The sequence below is a fragment of the Elephas maximus genome, chromosome X (genome assembly GCF_024166365.1).
Source record: "Elephas maximus indicus isolate mEleMax1 chromosome X, mEleMax1 primary haplotype, whole genome shotgun sequence".
Lineage (NCBI taxonomy): Eukaryota > Metazoa > Chordata > Mammalia > Proboscidea > Elephantidae > Elephas > Elephas maximus.
Window position 1 is genome coordinate 180,089,524 of NC_064846.1, and position 18,642 is coordinate 180,108,165.

Genomic DNA, 18,642 nt, shown 5'->3' on the forward strand with positions numbered 1-18,642 from the left:
GTTATGTAAAATGTGAACTATCTGCAGATTCCTAAAAAAGTTAAACATAGAGTTAACATAGCAACTCCACTCCTGGATGTATACCCGAGAGAACTAGAACAGGTGTTCAGGCAGATATTTGTACACCAGCGTTCATACCAGGACTATTCACAGTAGCCAAAAGGTGTAAACAACCCAGGTGTCCATCAACGGATGAATGGGAAAACAAGAGGGTTGCTATGAGTCGGGATAGATTTGATTGATTTTTGGTTGGTCCTTCCATACAAGAGGGCATACTCAGCCAGAGAGAGAAAGAGACGAAGACCTGACACATCCCAGCACATGTATAAACCCTGAAAACATCACGCTGAGCTAAATAAGTCAGACATCAAAGGACAAACACCGTATGGTCTCACATGAAATAAGCAAATATATAGAAATCAAAGCTTGTTAGTAGTTACTGTGGGAGGTTATTGTTGTTTTTGTGTGGTGAAAATATACACAACAAAACATTGTCCACTTCATTTTACTTGGATCCACAATCAACAGCCATGGAAGCAGTAGTCAAGAAATCGAAAGATGCATTGCATTGAGCAAATTGGCTGCAAGAGAGCTCCTTAAAGTGTTAAAAAGCAAAGATGTCACCTTGAGGACTAAGTAACTGGACTACATAAAGAAGAACGGGCGTCAGGATCGCAGGAAGGCTCATTAACAACCTGTGATGTACAGATGATACAGTCTTGCTTGCTGAAAGTGAAGAGGACCTGAAGCACTTACTGATGAAGATCAAAGACCACAGCCTTCGGTATGGATTGCACCTCAACATAAAGAAAACAGAAATCCTCACAACTGGACCAATGAGCAACATCATGATAAATGGAGAAAAGACTGAAGTTGTCAGGGATTTCATTTTACTTGGATCCACAATCAACAGCCATGGAAGCAGCAGTCAAGAAATCAAAAGATGCATTGCATTGGGCAAACCTGCTGCAAAGGACCTCTTCAAAGTGTTAAAGAGCAAAGATGTCACCCTGAAGACTAAGGTGCGCCTGACCCAAGCCATGGTATTTTCAATCACATCATATGCATGTGAAAGCTGGACAATGAGTAAGGAAGACCAAAGAAGAGTTGACACCTTTGAATTGTGGTGTTGGCGAAGACTATTGAATATACCATGGCCTGCCAAAAGAACGAACAAATCTGTCTTGGAAGAAGTACAACCAGAGTGCCCCTTAGAAGCAAGGATGGTGAGACTGCATCTTACATACTCTGGACATGTTGTCAGGAGGGATCAGTCCCTGGAGAAGGACATCATGCTTGGCAGAGTACAGGGTCAGCGGAGAAGAGGAAGACGCTCAAGAAGGTGGATTGACACAGTGGCTGTAACAATGGGCTCAAGCATAATTATGATTGTAAGGATGGCGCAGGACTGGGCAGTGTTTTGTTCTGTTGTGCACAGGGTCACTATGAGTCGGAACCGACTAGACAGCACCTAACAACAACAACAACGAGGGGAGGGAGGGAGGGGGAAGGGGAAGTTTCTGCTTAGATGGCAAAGAGTTTATGTGAACGGTGATGGAATGATTGGGGAAAAGACAGAGGCAGGGGTTGGCTGCACAACGTGAAGAGTGTAATCAGTGTCACTTAATTGTGGGGGTCAAAATTGTTGAAGCGGAGAATGTTTTGTTGTATATATTCACCGCAATAAAAGAAAAAAATCAACAAATAACAATGGACCACATCTACCACGGCCTCCACCAGACTGAGTACAACTAGATGGTGTCCGGCTACCACCTCTGACTGCTCTGACAGGGATCACAATAGAGGGTCCCGGAGAAAGATGGAGAAAAATGTAGAAGAAAATCCTAACTCACAAAAAAAGACCAGACTTACTGGCCTGACAGAGACTGGAGAAACCCCTGGAGTATGGCCTCTGGACACCCTTTTAGCTCAGTAATGAAGTCATTCCTGAGGTTCACCCTTCAGCCAAAGAGTAGACAGGCCCATGGAACAAAACAAGACTAAAGGGGCACAGCAGCCCAGGGGTGAGGATGAGAAGCCAGGAGAGGGCAGGAAAGCTGGTAATGGGGAACCCAAGGTTGAGAAGGGAGAGTGTTGACATGTCGTGGGGTTGTTCACAATGTCATAAAGCAATACGTATACTAAGTGTTTAATGAGAAGCTAGTTTGCTCTGTAAACTTTCATCTAAAGTACAAGAAAAAACAACAAACAGCAACAATAAAAAAAAAAACCAGAAAACCCATGTCATGGAATACTTCATCTACAAACTATCAAACGGGAAACGAATTTGCTGTGTAAACTTTCACTTAACACACACACACACACACACACACACACACACAAAACCCTAAGAGACAACAAATAAAGACACAGTGCAGAGAAACCCACATACCCTTCGCCCAGTTTCCCCAAATGGTAGCATCTTGCAAAACCAGGGAACCTTGCATCACCAGCAGGACCCCTCGCGTTGCCTTTCTATAGCCACCTCCACTTCTCCCTACCCCACCTCTGTCTTAACCCCTGGCCACTGCTAACCTGTTCTCCGCGCCGTGTGATGGATCGCTTTGTGTGACCTTTCTAACCAAAGTCTTGTAACTCCCACCCAGGTGATTGGGCGGGACTGCGTGATAGGGTCATCGTGGCCCACCAGAGGGATTGGCCGGTTCTGCCAGCCCGCTGGGCTTGAAATGAGCCCCCTCAGAGATGGGAGAGAGATCTCACCGCCACCAAGGAAGAACACAGCCAGGATCGGAAAGGACACCCCTGACCCGGGATCCCTGCACTGAGAAGCTTCTAGAACCAGGAGATAGAGCTTAAAAAGCAGTAGCAGAGAAATGACAGCAGAAGATTGTGCAGTGGGCTTCCCGGCCCACGGAGCGAGAAAGCTGAGTGCCTGGGGTGCCTCTGGGAACTTACTGGCAGAGCTAAAAGAGTTCTGTAACACTTCCCCGAGCAGGCCAGAGGCCTAGGGCCAGAGAGAGGTGTGCCTGCAAGCACGGCTGAGAATAGGCTGTCCTGATGGACGAACAGTATCCTGTGTGTTCCTTAGCCTGAATTGCAACCTGTTCCTTTCCTAATAATCCCCGTCATCGTCAGTATGGTCTGTGAGTCCTGTGTGGCCATTGGAATGAACGAACGAACCCAGCAGAGAAGTGGAGAGTGCCATGGGAGGGACGGCTGGTGTCAGAATTGGTAAAGACGGCGGAGAGAGGAGGCATGTCTGACCTCCGCCTCATAGGAATCAGCCTTGGGCTGTTGGTCTTGATTCTCCTTTCCCTTGCGAAGTTAGAGGAGGTCAGATGCTGCCCCCCTGCACGCCGTTTCTATAATTTTGTCACTTCGAGAATGTCGTATACAAATATTGTACGACCTCACTAGAAGGAAACACTTGGAGTAGCCAGACATACAGAGATCAGGGTTTAACAGTGGTCACCAGGGGTGGGAGAGAAGGGGACAGAGGACATCTGGGTTTAGCTAGCAGGAGCTGTCTGTTCATGGGGACAGAAAACACGGCGGCAGTGGATGTTGGTGATGGCTGCCCAACACGACTGGTATAATCGGTCTCACTGACACGCGCAAGTGGAAAATATTCAATTGGTAAACGTTCTGTTACCTATATTTTTACGACAATAATTTAAAAAAATGTCATATGAATAAAATCATACCGTATGTAACTTTCTGTTTTTTTTTTTCAGCTCAGCCTAATACTCTTCTGCAGATCCCTGGGTGGTACGAATGGTTTCCTGTGTGCTTGGCTGCTAACCGAAAGTTTGGCGGTTTGAACCCATGGAGTGGTTTCACGGGAGAAAGACCTGGCAATCTGCTTCACTAAAGATTAACCAAAAAAACACAACAGAACAAACCCGTTGCTCTCGAGTCAATTCTGACTCCTAGGAACCTTATCAGACAGAGAACTGCCCCGTAGGGTTTCCAAGGCCGTAATCTTGATGGAAGCACACTGCCACATCTTTCTCCTGCGGGATGGCTGGCGGGTTTGAACCACTGACCTTTCAGTTAGCAGTCAAGCTCTTAACCGCTGCGCTACCAGGGCTCCTCTCATAAAGATTACAAAAAAAAAAAAGATTACAGCTGAGAAAACCTTACGGAGCTCGGTTCTACTCGGTAACACACGGGGTCGTCGTGAGTAGGAATCGACTTGATGGCAACAGGTTTGATTCAATTTTATTTTTTGTTTGTAATCATGCTGGCATTGAGAAGACTGAATTACAAGCAAACAAAAATCGAATTTTTCCTCACCTGGCTTAGGATACTGAATCACAGTTGAAAACGGCGGGCCACTGGTCACTGTTACGGTATAGTTGGTCGTTTTGCACAGAAGAAATGCATAAAACTGGCAGTAGGTGGTGGTATTGTCTGCCTGAGAAGGACATAATGATTTGGCAATTGTTTAGAGAACACACTTAGTGGGATATTAATAATGTTTAGATTTAAAAAAAAAAAACAATAGAAAATTTTGTATGAAAATAACTCCATTTTAAGAATAAGTATAAACAAACATCAAACTTGTTACCACCGAGTCGATTCCAACTCATAGCAACCCTACAGGACAGAGCAGAGCTGCCCCATAGGGTTTCCAGTGAGTGCCTGGTGGATTCCAACTGCTGACATTTTGGTGTGCAGCCGAGCTCTTAACCACTGCGCCACCAGGGGTCCAAGAATAAGTACAGAGAGATGATAATTTTTTAAAGCAAGAAGGGAAATTGCAATAGGGATCAATGAGACAGTTGGGTTTGGGGTTCGGAGCGGCGGGTCGGGGCTGATGCTTTCTGACGTGATTTTTCACTGGGTTCAGGTTCAACCTATTTTCACAGCAACCCTTTCTCGTGATGTCTTAGCCTCCTAGGGCTGTGTGCTCCTTAAGGTGTCAACTTGGCTGGGCCGTGATTCTCAGTGGTTTGGCAGTTAGGATGTAGTTTGGCTGTGGTATGATGATGTGATCACTTCCGTGACGAGATTTGATATAATGTGATCACCTCCATGATGGGATCTGCCATGAGCAGCCAATCAGTTGAAAGGGGGTTCCCTTGGGGGTGTGGCTGCGTCCAGTACAGGTGGACTTTCTGGCTTTCACCTGCTCTGGACTCTTCAGCTGGCCCCTGTTCATCTGAACTCCGGTTCTTGGGACTTCAGCTAGCAGCTTACCTGCCGCCTCTCCAGCTGATCTTGGGTTTGGTTGATCTTCACAGCCTGTGAGCAAGAGCCCTGCTGTCTGACCTGCCGATCTTGGGTTCACTAGCCCCTGAGGCTACGAGAATCAGGAAAAGCCGCTATCCTTGACCCACGGACTTGAGATGTTCAGGTCTCTACAACTTCTTGAGCCCCTTCCTTGACGTAAATCTCTTTCTATATATATTTATATGCTTTACTGGTCTGGCTTCTCTAGAGAACCCGGCCTAAAACAGGCTGCCATAACAAGATACCACAAAGTGGGTGCCTTTGAAAAACTGGAATTTATTGTCTCACGGTTCTAGAGACTAGAAGTTTGCATTCAGGACACCGTCAGGGCTGTGCCCTTTCTGTCTGCTCCAGGGGAAGATCCCTCCTCGTCTCCTCCAGCTTCTGACAGCCCTGGGTGTTCCTTGGCTGTAGACACATCTTCACCGGCTTCTGATTGCCTCTGTGAGTTTCTGTACCTGTTCCCTCTTCTTGTAAGGCATCGCTCAGAAGGGGGAGCCCCAACCTGGGGACTCATCTTCCAACAGTATATCAGACAATGTTATGTTGTGATCCACAGGGTTTTCAGTCAATGAGATGGACTGACACAGTGGCTGCAACAATGGGCTCAAGCATGATTGTAAGGATGGCGCAGGACCAGGCGGTGCTTTGTTCTGTTGTACCTAGGGTCACGATGAGTCAGAACTGACTCGGCCGCTCCTAACAACAGCAATACCAATTTTCGGAAGTAGATGGCCACGAAGGAGGCCTGGTGGCACAGTGATTAATCCGTCGGGTGCTAACCGAAAGGCCAGCTATTCAAACGCACCAGCCGCTCCACGGGACAAAGATGTGGCAACCTTGGAAAACCTATGGGGGCAGTTCTACTCTGTCTTATAGGGTCACTGTGAGCAGAATCATAACAGGTCAGATTGCCAGGCCTTTCTTCCTGGCCTGCCTCAGTCCGGAAGCTCTGCTGAAACCTGTCCACCACGAGGGACCCTGCTGGTATTTGAAATAATGGTTCCTGCTCACTTTTGAGACATAAAAAGAGAAGGTTAGGCACAGAAGCAGACACAGGGAGAAGACCCACACCATCTGAAGACCAGTCTAAGCCAGGAACTCCAAGCTTGGCCAGCTACAGAAGCTGAGACAAGGACCTTCCCCCAGAGCCAACAGACAGACAGCCTTCCCCTAGAGCCGGCACCGCGAATTAGGACTTCTAGCCTCCTGACCTGTAAGAGAATAAATTTCTCTTCGTTTAAGCCGCCCACTTGTGGTATTTGCGTTATGGCAGCACTAGATGACTAAGGTTGGCTCTACTGGTACTCAAGTCATCAAGGAAGATGGAAACATCTAGAGTGCTAAGTCAGGAATGTGGTTTACCTTGCTGAGATACACTGAGCCTGTGGAGCAGGTAACTTCGGCGACACTTCCGTTGAGGTCCCAGACCACTCTTCCTCGTCTTGGATCCACCCTGATGTTGCTAATTGGTGCGCCTGGATCTGAAACGTTGACAGGTTAGTTAAGGACAAACCACCATGTACAGCGGCTTCGGGGTGACATCTTGGCAGGAACTTTCTCCTGAGTTACCTAATAACCCGCTGCCGTGGAGTTGACACCAACTCACAGCGGCCCCGTGTGTGGCAGAGTAGAACTCTGCTCCACAGGGTGTTCGATGGCTGAGTTTTCGGAAGTAGATCACCAGGCCTTTCTTCCAGGGTACCCCTGGGTAGCCTTGAAGCTCCAACCTTTTGGTGAGCAGCCAATCACATTCGCCATTTGCACTATCCAGGAATAGTAATAAGTATAAAAATAAAGAAATAAAGGTTGCCATAGAATCAATTCCAACTCATAGCAACCCTATAGGACAGAGTAGAACTGCCCCCTAGGGTTCCCAAGGGGCGCTGGTGGATTCCAACTGTTCAACTTTTGCTTAGCAGCCTTAACTCTCATACCTCATAAGGATGTGAAAGCTGGACAATGATTAAGGAAGAACAAAGAATTGACGCCTCTGAATTTTGGTGTTGGCAAAGAATATTGAATATACCATGAACTGCCAAAAGAACGAACAAATCTGTCTTGGAAGAAGTACAGCCAGGCAAGGATGGCGAGACTGTGTCTTACATGCTTTGGACATGTTGTCAGGAGGGATCAGTCCCTGGAGAAGGACATCATGCTTGGTAAAGTAGAGGGTCAGTGAAAAAGAGGAAGACCCTCAACAAGATGGAGTGACACAGTGGCTGCAAAAGTGGGCTCAAACGTAACAGTTGTGGAGCTGGCGAAGGACTGGGCAGTGTTTCGTTCTGTTGTACATGGGGTCGCTGTGAGTCGGCACTGATTAAACAGCATCTAACAACAACAGGCACAGAAGAAAGCAGACACGAGGGGAAGACCCCCACTATCTGAAGACGGGGGAGCCGGGCAGTCTACAAGCCCAGGAACTCCAAGTTCAAATGGCTAGAGACAGTGAGACAGGGACCTTCCCCCAGAGCGGACAGAGAGACAGAGCCCTCCCCTAAAGCTGGCACCCTGAATTCAGACTTCTAGCCTCCTGAACTGTGAGAAAATTAATGTCTGTGTGTTAAAGCACCGCTAGGTAACCAAGACACCTGCACAGGACCCAGCCTGGATCCCAGGGCCACAGCTGTACCAGACTTCAGTCTTATCTAAGAGCCAGACGGGTGCCAGCTAGTAGGGTTTGAAGGGTGTCTGAAAGGCAACCCCACACCTGACCAGGAAACCAGTATTGCCCAACATCTAAGGCCATCCGGAGATGTCCAAATTCTGCTGACCCCAGAGCTGCGGTAGTTCAGCCCTCAGGAAGTAGAATGCACCCAAAATGTCTGCAGAGGACAAAAAGGCAGTGGTAGCTAGGTGGTAGAGTTCTCGCCTTCCACACGGGAGACCCGGGTTCAATTCCCAGCCAATGTACCTTATACACAGCTAGCACCGGTCTGTGAGTGCAGACTCACGTGTTGCTGTGATGCTGAACAGGTTTCGATGGAGCTTGTAGACTAAGACTAGGAAGAAAGGCCTGGAGATCTCCTTCCAAATATCAGCCAACGGAAACCCTAGAGATCGCAACGGCCTGACCCATAACCGATCATGAAGATGGCGCAGGACCCAGCAGTATTTCGTTCTGTTGTGCATGAGGTTGCCAGGAGCCGGGAGCTGAGTCAAAGGCAGCTAACGACAACGACAGCAACAACAGGGAGGACAATGGACGCAGATGGTTCCCTGCAGCAGGCAGAACCAGTGGCCGCCATTTTGGGTGTCCAGGAAGTGCAAACTAGGACAAAGTGGTGAGTTTTTGTCATCTCCGTCTGGCACAGGACGATCCCGTGAAGGGACTTTGCAGATGAAATTAAGGACGCAAATTATTTGACTTTGGCCTAATCCAAAGGGAAATCTTCCTGGGTGAGCCTGGTCCGATCAGGTGAACGTTTCAAAGAGACTCGGAGCACCAGGGAGGGTTCTCCTGCTGGCGTTGGAGAGGCAAACTGCCGTGGAGCTGAGAGCGCTCCATGCCGACAGCCAGAAAGACAACAGGAACCTCAGTCCTACAACCTCAACGAACTGAATCCTGCCGATAACCTGAACGTTAGCCATCGGGGAAGCTGAGTCAAGATGCACAGAAGTCTTTGTATATTTCTTACACGTTCACGCACATCTACCACAATTGCAGCACAAACAGTTTAACTTAAGAACAAAACTCCTGACAGATGACGGACATCACGCGGTTTTCCGCGCGGGTACCTACCGGGGTCCCTTTCCAGCAGGCTGCCGACGGGCGTCAGAAACACCGCGAGCCAGACAAAGGACATGGTGGAGGCCAGTCCCTCGGGGAGAGGGGGGCTGAAAGAGAAGAGAGGGTCACCGTGTGGAGTGGGGCTGCCGGGGCAGGTGGGACGAGGGCTGGGAAGATGCTGAGCTCGTAATGAATGTGGTATGTGTGTCTGTGTGTCTCTGTGTCTGTGTGTGGTATGTGTGTCTGTGTGTGGTATCTGTGTCTGTGGTGTCTGTGTGCCTGTGTGTGGTATATTTGCACGTCTGTGTGTGGTATGTTTTTCTGTGGTGTCTGTGTGTGGTATGTTTGTGGTGTCTGTGTATGGTATGTGTGTCTGTGTGCGGTATGTTTGTGTGTCTGTGTGTGGTATGTTTGTGTGTCTGTGTATGGTATGTTTGTGGTGTCTCTGTGTCTGTGTGTGGTATGTGTGTCTGTGGTGTCTGTGTGTGGTATGTTTGTATGTCTGTGCGTGGTATGTTTGTGTGTCTGTGCGTGGTATGTTTGTGTGTCTGTGGTGTGTTTGTGTGTCTGTGTGTGGTATGTTTGTTGTCTGTGTGTGGTATGTTTGTGGTGTCTGTGTGTGGTATGTGTGTCTGTGATGTCTGTGTGTCTGTGTGTGGTATGTGTGTCTGTGTGTGGTATATTTGTGTGTCTGTGTGTGGTATGTTTGTGATGTCTGTGTGTGGTATGTTTTTCTGTGGTGTCTGTGTGTGGTATGTGTGTCTGTGTGTGGCATGTGTGTTTCTGTGTGTGGTATGTATGCGCCTGTGTGTGTGGTATGTATGTGACTATGTGTGGCATATATGTGTCTGTGTGTGGTATGTGGTGTCTGTGTGTGGTATGCGTGTCTGTGTATGGTATGTGTGTCTGCGATGTCTGTGTGTCTGTGTGTGGTATGTGGTATCAGTGTGTGGTATGTTTGTGATGTCTGTGTGTGGTATGTTTGTGTGTCTGTGTGTGGTATGTTTGTGTGTCTGTGTGTGGTATGTTTGTGTGTCTGTGTGTGGTATGTTTGTGTGTCTTTGTGTGCTATGTTTGTGTGTCTGTGTGGTATGTTTGTGTGTCTGTGTGTGGTATGTATGCGTCTGTGTGTGTGGTATGTATGTGACTATGTGTGGCATGTAAGTGTCTGTGTGTGGCATGTGGTGTCTATGTGTGGTATGTATGTGACTGTGTAGCATTTATGTATCTGCGTGGTACGTTTGTCTGCAGTTTCTGTCTGTGATGTCTGTGTGTGGCACGTATGTGTCTGTGTGAGGCACATATATGTCTGGTGTGGCACGTATGTGTCTGTGTGTGGTATGTATGTGTCTGTGTGTGGCACGTATGTGTCTATGTGTGGTATACGTGGTACGTGTGTGCACTGTGGTAGAAGAACCCCCCCAGCGTGGCACATTCTTGGCTTGACCCAGATCCGGACACCAGAAGACATCCCCACTGAGCCAGGAAATGGGCAATAACGTGGCGGAAGGAACTTTAATTAAAACCATGAAATCCACGCAGACTAAATTTCCTGGACGGACGTGTTACGGTAAGGCTTGCCTGCGAGGAGCTTCCCCAAGTGCCATGGAGCCCTTGGCAGCCACTCTTCTGGCCCCTCACCCCATGGCCGGCCATCTGCACCCCTGGGGTACAGTCCTGATCTTCTTAGTTCCCCCACCCTGTGATTACCCTGGGGGCCCCTGAGACCAAATTCAGCTTATCAACAATGTGGGGTCCTTCTGCGGGGTCCCTGTGGTGTAGCCCCGGTCTCCCTAGTTCCCCCATCCCATGACCACCCTGGTGGAGGGTCCTGAAACCCTGCACAGCATACCAACAATATGGGGTCCTCCTGCGGGGTCCCTGTGGTGCAGCCCTGGTCTCCCTAGTTCCCCCATCCCACGACCACCCTGGGGGAGGGTCCCGAAACCCCACATAGCATATCAACAATGTGGGGTCCTCCTGCAGGATCTCTGAGGGGCAGCTCCAGTCTCCCTAGTTCTCCCACTACGTGATCGCCCTGGCGGGGGGGGCTGAAACCGCACACAGCATACCAACAATGTGGGGTCCTCCTGCAGGGTCCCAGCTCCTGGACCCCACAGCAGACCATTCACCATTTGTACCACCCAGGGGTTCCCTGAGTGTGCCAGGCCCCCATATACACAGACCCTTCAAACACAGCGAGGATTACACAGTGAGGGGTCTTTCCTTGCAGAAAGAAGTTAGCATCCTCCCACGAGCCACATAACCAGATCGCCTGAACAGCGTCATCATTGCGGGGATGGTGCAGGGGTGGCAGCGGAGGACGCGGGCCGAGGGGGGTGAGGCTCAGGCCCCTTTGCAGCCCTGGACCAGCACAGGGAAGCTGTGGTAGAGCAGGCAGGTGTTCCCAGGCCTGGGATGGAGCCCTGAAGGCTGGAAGGGGCGTCCAATGGCTGAGTCGTGGTCCAATCAATCGGCCGACAGGTAAGACCCCGCACAGGTCTCAAAGGTGGATAAAACTACAGGAAGAAGATCCAAAGGGGCACCGGGGCACTCACACCCTGGGGTGTCAGACGTAGGGGGAGGCGTTGAGCAGCCAGGGCAGATGGCCAGGGAGGGGAGCACCTACAGCGGGCTGCCCAGATGAGGTCCTCGCTGTCAGCATCAATGCCTGGAGGGGTCCCGTCCCAGCTGGACCCACAGAACGGGAATCTGGGGCCACGGGAACCAGGGGCACAGTTCTACTCTGCCTCACATAGGGTCGCCGTGGGTCAGGGTCAACTCCTCAGCCCCTGGTTTATTAAAGTTGAATGTACATAGGATAAAAGTCACCGTTTTTACTGCACACAGGATAAAAACACACCAACTTAGGATGCATTCAAGTTACCACGAACCCCTCTCACGGCTGTCTGTCTGTCTTTTCTTTTTGCTACATCTTCCCGTTGGTGATAGGCACTACATACGATGTTGCAGTGTGTCATTTATTGATGTTATCATTCTCAGGTGTTCAGTTCAAGATGTTCAATGTTACGATTTACTGTTCAGAACCCTACCGTATAGCAGGCTATGGCAATAATAATGAAAACTAACACAAACAAAAAGCCAGCATTCGACTTAACGTCAGAACAGATTTACGACGGAGGCTTCGGAGCAGAACGCGAAGTGAGTCGGGGACGACCTGTGTTTTACAGCATCCCATCTGGTGGCGTTTAGTACACCCATAACATTGTGTAACCACCAAGTCCATACCTCAGAACGTTCTTCCTCATTGCCCCCAAAGGGAGCCCCCTCCCAGTTTACCAGTCACCCCCTTCCCACCTCCTCCCAGCCCCTAAGAAAAACCAAACCCTTTGCCGTCAAGTCAATTCCAACTCACAGCGACCCTATCGGACAGAGAACTGCCCCACAGAGTTTCCAAGGAGCACCTACCTGGTGGATTCAAACTGCTCACCTTTGGGTTAACAGGTGCAACACTTAACCGCTATGCCACCAGGGTTTCCGTCCCAGCCTCTAACAACTGGTAATTTACTTTCTGTCTCTGCGGATTTGCCTGTCCTGGGTATTTCGTATCAATGGAGTCAGACAATATGTGTCTTTCTGTGTCTGGCTGCTTTCACTCAGCAGCATGTTTTCAAGGTTCACGCATGTGGTAGCATGCATCAGGACTTCATTTCTTTTTATGCTGAATAACATTCCATTGTATGTACGAAAAAGCCAGTCACCGTGCAGTCGACCCCAACTCATGGCACCCTCGTGAGCGTCAGAGGAGAACCATGTTCCAGGGGTCAGCACTGCCTGATTTTTTTGGAAGTAGATGGCCAGACTTTTCTTCCAAGGTGCCTCTGGGTGAACTTGAACCTCTAGCCTTCTGGTTAGCAGCCAAGTTTGTGAACGGGTATCCTGGCTCATGGTGACCCCAGGTGCGGTCAGAGTAGAACTGCACTCCACAGGGTTTCCAATGGCTGATTTTTTGGAAGTAGACTGACAGGCCTTTCTTTTGAGGCACCTATGGGTGCACGCCAACCTCCAACCTTTTGGTCAGCAGCCAAGTACGTTAACCCTTTGCACCACCCAGGGACTCCACATTAAAACCACAGGTTGCCATCAAGTCAACTCTGTGTGTCAGAATAGAACGGTGCTCCCTAGGGTTTCCTTGGCTGTCATCTTTACGGAAGCAGATCGCCAGGCCTCTCTTCCGCAGCACCACCAGCTGTGCACTGCCAACATTTAGGTTAGTCGAGTGCAAACCATTTGCCCAACCTTCCACCTAACCCCACACATCCAAGATGTGACCGTGTTGACACATAGTCCATACAAAGGCAATTTATGAGCTATTTGGCGTGCCGCTTAGAATGGGGTGGGTGTGTGCAGCTGGGCGGCAGCACCCCAGGTTGAAATAGCGGACTCCGTGGCCCTATGTGGCCTGTGGTGCCTGTACTGAGCAGCACGGGGCTACAAGGACGGCAGACACAGTGGCCTCTGCCTGCCTTTGCCCCCTCCTTCTGCACAGAAATCAGACTCTCACCTTGAATGTGTAACAAAGTCCAGCGTCACAGGCAGCAGTGAGTCAGGCTGGTCTGGGGGTCCCCACCCAGGCGACGGGACCCGAGCTACCACTGGTGCTGTTCCCTTCGCTGCTCCGAAGGCAACCTCCCCAAAGAGAAACTGAAGCTTGTTACGCCATTCAGGCTTTCTTATAGCATCTGGGTGGGGTCCACCCCTAAAATTCCCATCCAGTGAGGGTCCAGATGGCCAGGGACCTGGTCAAGGATCCCCAGTCTGGCTCGGAGCCCTGAACTCTGGAGTTGGCGACATGGTGACCAGCTGCCCAAGCTCCCTGGAAGCAACGCTCTTTCTTTTTATTGTGTTATTTTCCTGTTCTCATTTCTTGGTGAGGGTTCCTCTTTGTTAAAATGACAGCTTATAATTCAAACCAGCTTGGGCAATTTCCTGCCATAGTAAAGTCAGCCCACAAGTATGAGTGGTCTTGATGAAAGACTTCCAGCCGTCTTCCTTGCCTATCCCATAGGAAGGCCCCCTCCCAGGCTCTGGGACACTGAGGGGCCCGTGTATCCTGGATGAGGTGGCTGCCCTCGGCTTACTGATAAAGTTCAACCCTTAACGTGGTGTCCAAGAACCCACGTTGCCTTTCCTTTCTGGCATTGTTGGCTGTTACTAGTTGCTGTTGGATCGACTCCAAGTCATGGGACCCCCATGCACAACAGAACAAAACGCTGCTGGTCCTGCACCATGTGCACGACCGTTGCCGTGCTTGAGTCCGTTATTGCAGCCACTGTGTGTTTTGAGTGCCTTCCAACCTAGGGGGTTCATCTTCCAACACTATATCGGACGTGTTCTGTTGGGATCCATGGGGTTTTCATTGGGTGATTTTTGTAAGTAGATTGCCAGGCCTTTCTTCCTAGTCTGTCTTAGTCTGGAAGCTCAGCTGAAACCTGTCCACCATGGGTGACCCTGCTGGTATTTGGAATACCAGTGGCCTAGCTTCCAGCATCACGGCAACACACAAGCCAGCACAGTAAGACAGACTGACAGACTGGCACCTGTTATTTCCTGTACCCTTTGCTGAGACGAAGCCTTCCCCTGACACCCTTGCCCACATTCAGTAGTTCCCCCACCTTGTCGTCATCCCCCAGTTCCAGCCCAGTCTCATCCCCTCCCTGCTGCCTTCTCCACGCAGGCCAGCACCTGATACCACACCTGACACCATCAGCATCTACCCTGGCTGACCTGCCCCCTCCTGAGATGAAAGACCCCTAGGGGATGGGTCCGTCCTCTGCGCCCTTAGATCCTCCTCCAGGATCCAAGTTTTTGCTGTCTAATCAATTCCAACTCCTGGTACAAGATCAGTAGAAAAGAGGGAGACCCTCAATGAGATGGACTGACACAGTGGCTGCAACAATGGGCTCCAGCATAACGACGACTATGAGGATGGCACGGGACCAGGCGGGGTTTCCTTCTGTTGTCTGTGAGATCCCCATGAGTTGGAGCTGACTTGATGGCACCTAACAACAACAGCAACAGCGACCCTGTGGGGCAAAGTAGAACTGCCCCATCGGGTTTCCTAGGCTGTGATCTTTATGGAGGCAGAATGTCAGGGTTTTCTCCGGTGTGAACAGCTGGTGGGTTTGAATGCCTGACTTTCCGGTTAGCAGCCGAGCAATTAATTAACCACTGTCCAACCAGGGCTTCTATTCCCACAGGATTAAAAAAAAAAAAAAAACTGTTGACATTGAGTCAATTCTGACTCATGGCGACCACACAGGATGGATTAGAACTGCTCCATAGAGTTTCCAAGGAGTGCCTGGTGGATTCAAACTGCCGGCCTTTGGGTTAGCAGCTGTAGCTCACCGTAGCTCTTCATTTGATTAACAATCAGGGAATCTAAAAACGCACAGTATGCAAGTGTTCTGGGATGGCTAGAATAAAAGACCACATGCTAGGTGGCTTAAAACAACAGACATTTACTCTCACATAGTTCTGGAGATCAGAAATCTGAAATCAAGGTGTGAGGAGATCCATGTCCCCTCCAGAGGCTCTAGGGGAGGACCTCCCTCATCTCTTCCAGCTTCTGGTGGCCCCAGGCATTCCTGGGCTTGTGGCCACCTCACTCCAATCTCTGCTCCGTCTTCACAAGGCCGTCTCCGCTCTGCGTCTCTTCTCTTTTGTAACAATACCACTCAGATGGGATCAGGACCCACCCTGCTCCAGTATGATCTCATGCTAACTGATGACACCATCAAAGACCCCATTTCCAAATGAGGTCACATTCACAGGTTCCAGGGGTTAGGACTTCAACATGTCTTTTAGGACTTCGACTCCACTCAACCCACAGGAGCTCCTGGGTGGTGCAAGTGGTTAACAGCTCAGCTGCTAACAGAAAGGTTAGAGGTTCAAGTCCACCCGGAAGTGCCTTGAAAGAAAGGTCTGGCAATCTGCTCCTGAAGAATTAGCTACTGAAACCCCTGTGGAGCCCCGTTCTCCTCTGGAGCCCCATTCTCCTCTGACACACATGGATAACCGTGAATAGCACTTGATTCAACGGTAGCTGGTTTTGTTGTGTTTTTAGTGGATTGGATGGTGCCCTCCCAAATTCATGTCCACTGGGAACCTAAGAATGCGAGCTTATCTGCAAACAGGGTCATTGCTGTTGGAATAGAGATAGGGGTCTTGGAATGAGATCTTCCTGTATGAGGGTTGGCCTTTATCCAGTGATGAGAGTCCTTATAAGAGAGAGAAGAGGAGACACACACGGAGACACAGAGGAAAACACCTGTGTGAAGGCGGAGCAGAGATTGGAGAGATGTGGCCACAAGCCAAGAGCCCTTGGAGCGACCAGACACTGGAAGAGGCAAGGAAGAATTCTCCCCTAGAGCCTCCGGAGGGAGCGTGGCCCTTGATTGTGGCCTTCGGGTCTCCAGAATTGAGAGGACACAACAAATTCTTGTGGCCTTCAGCCCCCCGGTGTGCAACACTTTGTTACTGCTGACCCAGGACACCCACAAACTCACTATGCTTCCTTTTCCTTCTCTGATCCTCACTCAGCCCCTTGTGCTCTCGTTCTGCCCTTTAGGGACCTTCCCTGGGACCCTTATCCCAGTTCCTAAAATCAGGGACTCGGCTATCATGAGGGTCCCCAACCCACCCTGCACACCAACGAGCCCTCCATTCGGAAACTTCCAACAACCGCCATGGCCTTGGATTATGTTCACTCGAGTAAACCAGAGGCTCCTGGGTCTATGCTTGTCCACGGAGCCGGAGCTGGTGTTGCAAAGAGACACGTATCCTTTGCTCTCAGAGGGAGGATTGTGAAACCTCGCCGCGGGCACCCTGTCATCTCATCTCTGCCACTTCCCCTTATCACAGGCAGTGCCTGGCCGGCTGGCCTTCAGCCTTGCGACACGATGTATCTGGGGTCACAGCCTCAGCAGTATCAAGGGCTCCCGCACTTCGGGAATGTCGTCGTGTTTGACAAGCCTCCTTGGCCCAAGGGCAGCACTTTGAAAGATGTGGCCGGGGCTTCTCTTTATCACCCTGCCCCAACCAGATGCCAGCTTCAAAGGAAAACCCCTGATCAGCAGCTGCTGCTTCTTGTGAAATCCGTGTCTTTTCACCGTTCCAACCCGTTCTTGTCCTCGGAGGAGGTGGCAGCTCTAATCCGAGCTGAGACCTCCTTGCCAGTATCTGTCTTACTGCCTCCCGCTGTTTTTGCTTTCTTTCAGGATATCTAGAAATGAGGCATGGCTTGGGGAAATCGATTTCCTTTCTAAATGCTCGGAATCTAACCCAAACATTTAATAAATGCTTTTAAAAATCACAGTAGAACAAGGCAGGGGGCTGAGAACTGACCCCAAAGTGTCCCTGAGGAAAACGCCTCTCTGTTCCCTAGACTGTGCTGGGGGGTGGGTTCTGCAAGAGGGACCATGAGCACCCAAAGTTTTTGTTGTAAGGACTGGGAGGTACCAGTTATCTTTGGACCCCGTCGCGGGTGGCTGGGTGACCCAAGTGGAGCCACCAGTCCTTAGGTCCCTGTTGTGGGTAGGCGAGGACCTTGTTTAATAGGCAAGGCAATGTCAAACGTCAAACACCCACCTCTCCACTGCACGGCTGAAATGGCTGGAGTTTGCCAACAAGGGCCTATTCTCCCGAAATAGGCCCACACAGGTCCATGCAGAAGGGAAAGGTGCTCAAGGTCCACAGACGGTTTATGCCTAGACAGGGGCTGCTTCTGTCCTGAGCTCCCCCAGTTAATGGAGCTGGCAAATTCTTTTCCCCCCTGTTGGAAATTTTTTTCTTCCCCAAGGCCGGGAGGACGGCTCCAGGTGCTCACCAGGGTCTATCTCAGGCCAGGGGATTCAGCTGCTGAAGCTGGCTTGGGGGTGGGGGGGGCGTGGTAAAATATATGCAATTACTTAGCTTTTGCCGAGAGCTCCCTTCTCCTCAGGTTCCGGAGGTGTGAGTGGGCTGTGGGGCTGCTGCTTCTCCCTGAGGAATCTGCGGCCCAGCTCTAGGACCAGCCTGCTGCTGCCGCTCCAGGAATGGGGCCTGAGGGCTCCCTGCGATTCAGGTCCGGCAACTCCTCTCCGCTTCTGAACGGCCTCTTCCTCCTTCCCCTGCCCCTCAGTTCATTGTCTGAGCTTGCCTTTGGCGCTCAGGGCTCCCAGCTGGTCACAAATATACTCATTTCACTTGTTTTTCGGGTCTTTGTTGTAAAGAGGGCTCACCTGAAGCGGCTGTCCATCCCGCCGTCTTGGCCCCACCTCAGAAGCTCTACCTTAAAGAGGGAGAGAAATGGAGATAATGGAAATGCCCATCAGCAGCTGAGTGGATAAACACAACGTGGTCCATCCCCACGATGGAATACTACGCAGCCATAAAGAGAAGTGAAGTCCTGACACGCGCTACTTCAGTTTCACAGGCTACATCGTTGTTGTTGTTGCCGGGTGCCGCGGAGGCGAGTCTGACTCACAGCGCCCCCATGTGACAGAGTAGAACTGCCCCATGGGGTTCTCTACGCTGTAACCTTCACGGGAGCAGGTCGCCAGGTCTTCTCTCCTGCGGAGCCTCTGGTGCTTGCGAAACGCTGACCTTACGGTTAGCAGCCGAGTGCTTCACCGTTGTGCCACCAGGGCACGTGCAAAAGTCATTATAAAGAAATATCTAGAAGAGGCAAGTTTACGTAGGAGACCAAAGTTTAT

At 50.3% G+C, this 18,642-nt stretch overlaps 1 protein-coding gene across 3 annotated transcripts in view; it reads right to left on the bottom strand.

The window, feature by feature from the left end:
* IL3RA (interleukin 3 receptor subunit alpha) overlaps nt 1-13,775 on the bottom strand; it is a 28,560-nt gene extending 14,785 nt beyond the window's left edge. Inside the window, exons 1-4 of one of the 3 annotated variants that reach the window (XM_049871886.1) lie at nt 13,452-13,773; nt 8,939-9,033; nt 6,562-6,680; nt 4,258-4,378 (exon numbers count right to left, since the gene is read on the bottom strand). In XM_049871886.1, coding sequence (XP_049727843.1) covers nt 4,258-4,378; nt 6,562-6,680; nt 8,939-9,002 — 304 coding nt within the window. In that variant the 5' untranslated portion in view covers nt 9,003-9,033; nt 13,452-13,773. Of the gene's footprint in view, nt 1-4,257; nt 4,379-6,561; nt 6,681-8,938; nt 9,034-13,451 lie in introns of all 3 variants that reach the window. The other 2 variants (XM_049871887.1, XM_049871888.1) reach the window with 2 other exon arrangements.
* Between the last annotated feature and the right edge of the window lie 4,867 nt (nt 13,776-18,642).